The 10793-nt window shown below is 44.6% G+C and overlaps 1 protein-coding gene across 1 annotated transcript; it reads left to right on the top strand.

The window, feature by feature from the left end:
• Positions 1-1452: 1452 nt before the first annotated feature.
• Positions 1453-5064, top strand: LOC119784043 (uncharacterized protein K02A2.6-like). Its single transcript, XM_038285892.1, has one exon. It carries the CDS (start codon positions 1453-1455, stop codon positions 5062-5064), a length of 3612 nt encoding a protein of 1203 aa, XP_038141820.1.
• Positions 5065-10793: the final 5729 nt, after the last annotated feature.

Genomic DNA, 10793 nt, shown 5'->3' with positions numbered 1-10793 from the left:
CGCGTTACTCAGGTCGCACAATGAACCTTTTTTCATGATAGGACTCGTGCGCAGCTGCGTGAAGCTGACACCCCACCCACGTCAAAAAACTCTGCAAATAGACTGAATGGTTAGTGCAACGTTAGTGCAGATTTGTGCAGAAAAAAATATTGTTTGTGCTACTTTTGTTTAAGAGATATTAAAGATTTATTTTAGGTCATCCAGAGGTGCGCGCCTTGTCCTGAGAGGGGAGGATGAGAATGGCTGATGAATAGTGAGATTCCGTCTGTCAGTTGAATAGGTGGGTGTTTCTGCTGGCGGGTGTTAACGTACAGCACACACAGAGAGATGGAGAGTGAGGATGACTCCAGCAGCAAAACAGCGTTTTCCACATGGAAATACCGGTGTTACGTAGAGCTGCGTTTCCCCATCACATAACGGTTTCCTCTGCATCTCCACACAGCGCAGGCGGCAAGAGTCACCGCGCAAGCGACAGGAAACGCGCATGCTCGCTAAATGCGCGCAACAGTCGCCCTGTGCTCGCGCCACAGGAGAACTATGGAGAGCGTGAACGATCAAATGAACCTGACAACAGCCAGAAATGATAGCCTATATGGAGAAAGGGAGAAATCTGGATGGATGGTTGGATGGATGGATGAATGGATGGATGGATGGATGGATGGATGGATGGATGGATGGATGGATGGATGGATGGATGGATGGATACTCTGCCTTCTCAACTTACTGTTTTTTTTATTTTAAACAATATTTGATGGCCTTTGTGGCAGGGATGGAGATCCATATTTTATGTCACACACAGAGTATACATCTAGATAGATAGATAGATAGATAGATAGATAGATAGATAGATAGATAGATAGATAGATAGATAGATAGATAGATAGATAGATAGATAGATAGATAGATAGATAGATGTTGCAGTATCTATAAAAACCCAAACACACAGGATTTCAGAATTAGACATCCCCAGTTATTAATTTCATATACTCACCGGATCTGAATGTCCTGTTATAAAACTTCACATGGCGTTCCCCCCTGATGTCATTTACGTTGAGTTGCAATAAATGCTAAACTGTCTGCAGGTTCTTGTCTTTGTCGTCCGCTCTATTCAGCTGGCTTTGGAAACACACGGCGAGAAGGTGGGGGCTGGGTGGTGAGGTTTACGGGGGCGAGAAACTCAAAAGTAACGCAATAGTTACTTTTACTAGTAACTAGTTACTTTTATTGTGGAGTAACTCAGTTAGTAACTCAGTTACTTTTTGGGAGAAGTAACTAGTAACTATAACTAATTACTTTTTCAAAGTAACGTGCCCAACACTGGAAGCCGACGATGTATTGAGAGGACTGAAGCTAAGTGATGCTGTCAAGAAAGAGTACGACAAGGTAAAGAATGGATTCGGGGATTTCTTTGTTGTGAAAAAGAACATTGTGTATGAACGCGCATGCTTCAATATGCGAAAACAGGAGCCAAATGAGACTGTCGAAGCATTTGTTACTGCTCTGCATGCTCTAGCTGAGCACTGTAAATACGGAGACTTGCATGATGAGCTCATACGGGATAGGATCGTAGTGGGGCTTGCAGACACCAGACTTTCCGAACGACTGCAGATGGAGGGGAATCTGACTCTGCAAAAAGCCATAGATATGGCAAGACAGTCGGAAGAAGTAAAAAAGCAACAGAGCACACTTAGAAGTGACGCTAGCAGCGTGATGCAGATGGAGGGCAGCTCCATAGACAGACTGATAAAGAAGGGACAGAAGTATGTATACTCAAAAAGCAGTGGTGCCCGTGCACGCCAACGCTCGCAAGGCAGAGACAAGGACATGCAGCCCAGCGCCCGGTGTTTCAAATGTGGAGGTCCCTCTCACACCAGAGCGGAATGCCCCGCCAACGACGCAAAATGTCGGGGCTGCGGAAAAAAAGGCCACTACCAGCGTGTCTGCAGAAACAAGGCTGTAGTAGCGTGCATTGAGGAAGAAGATAGGAAAAGTTTCTTCCTGGGTTCTGTGACATGCAAAAACAATAAGTGGGAGGTGGATGTCGAAATAAAAGGGAAACGGCTGAAGTTCAAAATTGACACTGGCGCAGATGTAACTGCGATTTCTGAAAATGACCTGAAAGACTTGTACACAGGGGCACAAAGGCCTGTTCTCCATGAGCCAGAGAAACCCTTGCTGGGTCCAGGAAAGACACAGTTAGAGGTAGTGGGCTATACAAAGCTGCAGCTGACATATAAAGCTAAGCAGACGGAGGAGAAGGTTTATGTGGTCAAAAACCTGGGCACACCTTTGCTTGGGTTACCTGCCATTATTGCCCTGAACTTACTTATTAGAGTCAACAGTGTCACTATGGACTCTTTAAAGACAACCTACCCAAAACTTTGCAAGGGTCTAGGCGACATTCAACGACCTTACCATATCAAGCTCAAGCCTAACGCTATACCATTTTCTCTAAAGACACCACGGAGAATCCCTCTGCCACTGATGGGAAAGGTGAAGGAGGAGCTCCAGCGAATGGAAGAGATGGGGGTCATCAGGCGCGTTGAAGAGCCTACAGATTGGTGCGCTGGCATCGTCGTTGTCCCAAAGAAGAACAGCCAGCGACTACGCCTGTGTGTGGACTTCACAGGTTTGAACCAGTATGTGTGCCGCGAGAAGTACGTCCTACCATCAGTCGAACAGAGCCTAGGGATGCTAGCTGGAGCCAGGGTCTTCAGTAAGCTAGACGCGAACATGGGTTTCTGGCAGATTCCCTTAGCAGAGGAGTCAGCGAAGCTCACAACATTTATAACACCTTTCGGACGGTACCATTTCCAGCGTCTTCCGTTTGGGATTAACTCTGCGCCTGAGCACTTCCAGCGTGTTATGGCTGAGGTCATAGAAGGACTGGATGGGGTAGTCTGCCACATCGATGACCTGCTGGTATGTGGAAAAGACCAAGATCAGCACGACGTTCGTCTACATGCCCTACTGAGAAAGCTCGAGCAAGTAGGGGTAACTTTAAATACAGACAAGTGCGAGCTCTCCAGGAGTGAGGTGGTCTTCCTCGGGCATGTCATCACCGCGTCAGGTATCAGGCCTGATCCAGAGAAGATAAAGGCGATCAGGGACATGAAAGAGCCTACGAACGTGAGCGAGTTGAGGAGCTTCCTGGGAATGGTGAACCAGGTGGGGAAATTCATACCCCAACTGGCAGATAAAGACAAAGCTCTCCGCAACCTCCTCTCAAAGAAAAACTGCTGGCTGTGGGGTGTGGACCAGGCGGCGGCTTTCAGGGTGCTGAAAGAGGCACTGACCTCTCCACCGGTCCTAGCCATGTATGACACGAGCAGGGACACCAAAGTATCGGCAGACGCCTCATCGTACGGACTGGGGGGTGTGCTCCTCCAGAAATGGGACAGTGAGTGGAGGCCGGTGGCTTACGCATCCCGCTCACTTTCACCCACAGAGCAACGCTACGCGCAGGTCGAAAAGGAGGCCCTGGGTCTAACCTGGGCATGTGAGCGCTTCCGGGACTTCCTGTTAGGAAAGCACTTCTGTCTAGAGACTGACCATAAACCACTCCTTTCCTTACTGGGCGCACAAGCGCTCGACCTGTTGCCACCAAGGATACAGCGTTTTCGAATGAGGCTCATGCGCTACTCTTACGACATCGTGCATGTTCCAGGGAAATCGCTCTGGACTGCCGACACGTTGTCACGGTCACCAAATCAGGAACAGATGACCGCAGATGACACCGAACTAATGGAGAGCACGAACATTTATGTGGACTGCATTGTCAATAATTTGCCGGTCAGTCCCACGTTTATGGACACACTAAAGACACAGCTGGAGGCTGACAGTGTGTGCTCTCGCGTCATGAAAATGTGTGCAGACGGATGGCCAGAGCACGCAAAGCAGGAACCGCTCCTAAAACACTTCTGGCCTGAACAGGCCACACTCACTGTACAAGATGGATTGTTGCTGAAGGACACGCGTCTGGTCATTCCAGCAGCAATGCGGAACGACGTGCTGGACAGGCTGCACGAGGGTCATCAAGGGGTTGTGAAGTGCAAAGCACGTGCCCGTCAGACCGTGTGGTGGCCCGGGCTCGGACAACAAATCACGGAGATGGTGCTCAGATGTAGAACGTGTCTGCAAGAGCGCCGTAATCACAGTGAGCCGCTCATGCCGTCAGACTGCCCTGAGCGCCCGTGGCAAAAGCTGGGGGCCGACCTCTTTGAGCTAGGGGGGAAGATCTATCTCCTCGTCGTTGACTACTTCTCCAGATATGTCGAACTCGCCCTGTTGACACACACAAAATCCAAGGATGTGATTAACCATCTCAAGTCAATGTTTGCCAGGCACGGCATCCCAGAGAGTCTCATGTCTGACAATGGGCCTCAATTTTCCGGCCAGGCGTTCACTTCCTTCGCCACAGCATATGGGTTCAGACACCTTACCAGTAGCCCCAAATTCCCACGTAGCAATGGCGAGGCTGAGCGAGCTGTACAGACCATGAAAAATCTTCTGAAGAAAGCATCCGACCCGTACATGGCTCTTCTTGCATATAGAGCCACTCCTCTTCAAAATGGATACAGCCCGGCACAGTTGCTCATGGGTCGACGTCTCCGCACCACAGTGCCGACACATCCATCTGAGCTACAACCTGCGCTGCCTGACCGCAGCTTGCTGTTTCAGAAAGAAAGGGAGAAGAGGATGTCAGATGCTGCAAACTTCAACAGGCGTCATCGTGCGAAGCCACTTAGTGGCCTGTCACCAGGTCAGGAGGTGTGGATGACTGACTCAAAAACATCTGGGACAGTAATCCAGAGGCACACCTCGCCGAGATCTTACCTTGTGGACACACCGCATGGGGAGGTAAGACGAAACCGCATGCATCTTATACCACTCCAGTCGCCAGCACAGGATGAGGGTGGACAGCAGCAACAGGAGCCACTGCCGGTCCTAGAGCAGGATCATGCTCCACCTGTTTTGGGGTCTCCAGTGCCTTCTCCGGGAGATTCTACTCCCAGAACCAGGTCTGGAAGGGTGATTAAACAGCCCACTAGACTGAACTTATGAGTAAGAGAAAAAAAAAAGAGAGAGATGGTGTTAATGTTCATAATGTGCGGGAAATGTTGTTTTATAATGTACCGGTTCCAGAGGAAAAGTGTACTAAAAAAAAAAAAAAAAGAAGTTTGAAAGCGCGTTCACGGCGCTATGGAAACCGCGGCAGACCAAACCAGATGAAAGTGCGCATTCAGCTCGGCAAAGAACTCATGCTCTTCCTCAACACTGAAGTCCTCAGACATTTTTCTTTCGTTGTTTCTTTCTTTGCACAGGTAAACAGCACATTTCTTCTTCTACGCTTGCATTATCGGCAGAGCAGACGCTGAATGCGCACTTTCATCTGGTTTGGTCTGCCGCGGTTTCCGTAGACTCGTGAACGCGCTTTTAGGAAATCCTATACACTACTGTTTATGCTCTAAAAACATTCTAAATTACTTCGTTTCGAGTAAATTCTGGATGCTACCCACTCAGGACACTTGGAATACATTGGACGAGCAGTATGGAGGAATATTGACACGTTTTCTGTGGACTTTTATGGACCTTTCTGCCTCGGGCGCCATAGACCTCCATTATTTGAATGTCAGCAGACAGCAAGAAGCCTCCCAGATCTCCAGATGCATTTGAGATATCAAAAAAGTACTCCAGAGTGTTGTTCAGCATGGGGGTGAGTAGAAAATGAAGGCTAATCATGTTTTGGGTGTACTATTCCTTTAATTTATAGGTTAATTGTTGCATTTTTGTGTATCTATTTTTTGCTGTTTTATTATTCTTTCTTTAGTTATTTTATGTAAAACAGGAAGAAATGTGGGCTGTCCACTTTCTATAATTGTAGGAGCCTGGTAAGGACCAGCAGGCATTTGGGTTAGGGGCCTATGGGTTTTTACCAGTGCAAGAGAGGTGACAGGGCAAGGAAAGTTTGAACTCTGTAATGTTGCAAAATATAGAAAATAAATCAACTGAACATCTACAAGTTTGGACTTCAACTTCTTTTGCCTGCGTCAAGAAAACGTGACCCCAGTGCCTATAGTGGCTTATTGGAACTTTATTGGATGTTTTTGTTTGACAAACAATTGCCACTACAATGACTAAGGGGAAAACTAGAAGACAAGGGACTGGAGATAACAAAAAACCAACAAAGCCCCGTCACATCTTGACGATTTGACCAGCATATGCCTGACGTACAAAAAATCTGGCAAAAATCTGGCAAAAATGCTGGCATACGTTGGATAAGTTACGGGTACATTTTGTATCAGTTATGAGCACGCTGAAGCATCCTGGCACACGTGTGCCAGTCATTTTCAAGTTTTCAAGTTTGAGCTAAAAATTTCTTGACGTATGTCAGCATATGCCATACATGGGCTATAAGTTATAGGCAAGTTATCTGGTGGTAGAAATACATTAAATGTCGGTTCCTCATCAGTCGTGGCGTCTAGCTTATCCTAAACCTCTGAGTAACTTGTGCATAACTTCTTCGTAACTTATCCAGAACTTTTCTCAAAGCATATCAAGGTATCTGCCGTGTTCCAGACGAGCGCTGAACGTGTTTCTAACTTCCAGCTGCTGTATAATGGCGTATTGGCAGCGTTTTGGTATAAAGGGGGTTCTTTCTTCTTCTTCTTTATTGTTTTTTATTTATTTATAAATTTATTCTCTCTTTTTTTTATGGGTAGTAAACAGCAGCTTATTAATACGTTGATCAAAGAAATCTCTTTATGTAGAACGTGCGCCACCATTGCTGCCTCCTTCAGGACGCTGGGTTGTGCATAATTTCATGGGCATTAAGCTGCCGTATGTTATGCATAAATTAGGCTGTTGTTGGACATAATTTCTGGACTCGTTATGAATACTCTATGCATACATCCAAAATGTAAAAAATCCATAGAAAGATGAGTTTATGCCAGCGTTTTAAGAGATTCTGAGACGTCAGGCACACGCAGGCTAAATCAGCAAGGCTGAACAGCTGCCCAAAACTAAGATATAATAAAAAAGATGATATAATTTTAACCATAAAAACTGAATAACTAATCCAAGCCAAACTGAAAACCCTAAGTGATCCCTATCTACCACTGGCATTTACAGCAATACAAACATGGCAACAAGGGCAATCCCAATGAGAATAGTTTTGTGATGGAGATGGCATTTGAGACAGAGAATTTTTCTTCTCCATCTTTCCCAGAAACAGAGTAAATGTGGCGAAGAGAGGAAAGTTCGGTGGATGAGGATGAGGACACCAGCAGCCCTGATTTCACCAGAAAGTAGTGATGTTATGAGATGAGCCGAGTAATGGAGGGGGCGTTTCCCCAAAAAGCAAGTCAAGGTGGGATTCATTTAGGGGAGGAACCCTAATTAATGACACCCAAAGCCTGTGTACCATGATACCACGCGACCACTTCGGGAAGTGGTTCAGACTGCGCCAGAACTTCAACAGGAACTTAAACAGCCTCAGTATTCAGTCAAGATATGGGAGTTTGTAGGAGAGTTGCTTTCAGTTTGATAGAGTTTGGATAGATGCTAAGAATATTTTGGTTGCAAAACAACCACTCTAGTTATTTAAAACTATTTTGGTCAGATTAAATAATAGAATTATAAAAATCTGAGCAATCCACTTGTTACAGTTGTAACATTAGTAATACGTAGTACAGGGTTCGTACGGGTGCTGGAAATCCTTGAAAATGCTTGAATTTTGACGTTGTGCTTTCAAGGTTTAAAAAGTGTTTATATTTTGGATGAAATTTTTGAAATTGTAACTATTTCTTTCGCAACAAATCCCTATCTAACTGAATCATGTTTTTATTAAATGGAAAAATAAAATGTTGGAGAGCCCGAAAATGAAACCTGCTCGGTTATGTGTGACTGCGATCTGCCAGTCTATTTCCATGTGTGACTCCGCCCCCATGAAACCACTACTGCACCATGCCGGGAGGTTGTCGTTTCAATGAACGTTGGCTGGAAGATGAAAAATACAAATTATGGATTAAACCCCACGAGTTGCCTCTTGTGTTTGTGTTTGTCGTCTTCATCATCGGTGAACTATATGTGGAAAGCTAAGTAGTTAATTAAAACTGATAATAGAAGATAAATATCTGCCTCGTGTGCTTTGACAAATTAAGATAGGATTTAGTTTTATGCATTCATTTCAACACCCCCCCACCCCCGGCCGTCATCCGCACAAAAATGGTTCCGTAAGGTGCTGGAAAAAGCTTTAAAATGGATCTTGAAAGTGCTTGAAAAGTGCTTGATTTTGACTTTGGAAAAGGTGTACGAACCCTGGTAGTATTGCTTTCCAGAGGGCAGTTACCATTGCTAATGGTGTCAGCTCTAACACATGGACTTCCACTCTGGAGGTTGATGGGTCAAGACCCACCTTAGACTTTTTAAAGTTGTGACAATACTTAGCAAGTATTTTGGCTAATGTGTTTAATTTGTATTGGTTTGCCCTAATATAAATATAGATTGGGTAAAAACACTGCCAAATTAGATTGATTGGTTTCATCAAAAGATTGCTTGAACACATAACTTCCAACGTCATTAAAACCAAAAACTGTGGAAAAATGTGAATAAAAATTACTAAAACCTTTGATTTTGCGTATCATTGCCCAATTTGCACACTTTCACTGTTTGCTTGAGCTTATTTCACTGTGTACCTTAAATGATTGTTCTCTACTAAGACATTTCACACTTACAAAAGATTTTATTATACTCACCAATCATGAACAATTTCAAAGAAACTTAAATGGGAATAAAAAACTAGAAAAACGCATGCAAAAAATCACAGATTATATTGCTAACTGTAGTTCTGCACTCCACCAGTAGGTGGTGACATGTTCCCATGAGGCTTCATGAACTGTGGGGATCGTTGAAGTAATTTTGCCAAACGGTTCAACGCCTCATGAGGCTTCGGCTGTGTTTTAACTTATGGGCCGATTACGTTATAGCGCGGCGCCAAAGTCTGGTTGGATTCCAACACTCCTCGTTATGCGGCCTATAAATGCGTCCTTCTTTTTGCCTGATTTGAAGGACGGGTCCGGTGTATCCTATCTAGCCTTGGATATCCCAGGATTCATTGCAAGACCAAGCAAGCCGGCTGCTCTGTGATCAGAGGAAATGGTACTTGGCGCCGAACAGTGATGAATATTGGAAGTTCAGTTTAATATAATATAAGTATGAAAAGTTTCGTCTGAAATGAATGAAAATCGTTGTTTTAATGGTTATTGAGTCAGATATGTGGCGGTAATGTTTGATTTATCTAAAGGTTTTTATCTGTTCCTGTGTAAATGGGTTTGGCTGTAATTAAAGGACAGATTCTAATAGATCTGCAGGGTGGGGACTATAAATCTGATAGGATTTGTATTTTTTAATTGCTATTTTGCACAATTTGCTTAACTAAGTATTTTTGATGCTGAATATAACAGATTTAGCAGATATATTTTTTTATACAGTGTTTAGATTTACTTGAATGTTTTTACCCCTTTTAGAGAATACAATAGAAAATTCCTTTATTGCCCCACAATGGGCAAATTCTGGTGTTTATAGCAGCAAAACTATCATAGGAAAAAATTGTCACACAAATGTGGACCTTAGAAAAATTTATTAGAATAACATAATAGTGAAGAGTTAAAATATAAACAATAAAATACTGTACTGTAAATTCTTTTAACAATATAAAAACTGTGCACCTGGAGAATAAATAACCAATATCCAGATATGGACATTTTTGCAGTAATGGATATTTGAAAATAGCAGCAACATCAGAGATGTGCAAAATGACAGCAGCAGGTTATTTAACTGACTAAGGTTTCTATCATTACATTTGATTTGATTTGTTCATGAACCCGGTGGTTGGAACCTTTATTCCAATCTTTATTATCATGAGTTTATGTCATGATCTGGCCTGTTTGCTCTCCCTTAATTAGTCATTCCTCTCACCTGTCGTTTTCCCTCCCTGCCTCATTATAATTTATTCCTCTCACCTGTTTCCTCTGGTTTATATTCAGTTCAGCCTGCAGCATTCAGGGCCAGATCATTGCTTGTCTTTCTGTTAGCCTGTCTGTTCAGTTTTAGTTCATGGTTCATGTCCTGGATCCTAGCAGCCAGTGGAAAGAGGGTTTTAGTGTTTGTCTCGTCTCCTGATCGTCCACTGTTCCTCCCCCGCGGAGTCCTCTGGGTTTTTGGCTCTATATGTGGGGAGGTTCAGTTTTTATCCAGTAAGCTTGGCTCCAGGGAGGAGACCAGTTTAAAGTCCTGCATCAAGTTCTGGTTCCACGTCCTGTCTCGGCTACCCTCTTCCACTGAGCCTGCCTGTCTGCACCTGATCCTGTCTGCTCCTGTGCGTGACCACCTGGTCATGCTTGTGGTCCCTCCTGGGAGCCTGTGGATGCCTGGAAGTCTGGATCCTGCCACCTGTTTCTGTTCCTGCCTGATCTGGATCCTGCCTGTTCTGTCTGTTCTGGATCCCTGACCAGGATCAGCTTCCAGCATCACCTCTGGGACTGCAGCACTTGGGGACATTCTTGGTCTGGACTGTTAAACCAGGTAAGTGCCCACGATGACCACGATGACCCACGATGACCACGATCATCTAACAGATGATCGTGGTCACTTACCTGTGTTTCTCCCACTACAGAGTGTCTGAGATTGGGCGGTGCCCCCACCCCCCCCACCCCACCCCCGAGCAGTGTCCGCGAGCCACAGCTCTGCTTTTGTTTTGTTTTGTTTATTTAATAAACGTTTGAACTTTCCTA

Source organism: Cyprinodon tularosa, unplaced genomic scaffold (genome assembly GCF_016077235.1).
Source record: "Cyprinodon tularosa strain WSP-4 unplaced genomic scaffold, ASM1607723v1 ctg217, whole genome shotgun sequence".
Taxonomy (NCBI): Eukaryota; Metazoa; Chordata; class Actinopteri; order Cyprinodontiformes; family Cyprinodontidae; genus Cyprinodon; species Cyprinodon tularosa.
Note: the sequence above shows the minus strand (reverse complement) of the source record. Positions and strands in the feature narration are given on the sequence as shown.

Bases quoted from the DNA above. Each gene is read 5' to 3' on its own strand.
- LOC119784043 (XM_038285892.1), top strand. From the start codon at position 1,453: ATGCGAAAACAGGAGCCAAATGAGACTGTCGAAGCATTTGTTACTGCT.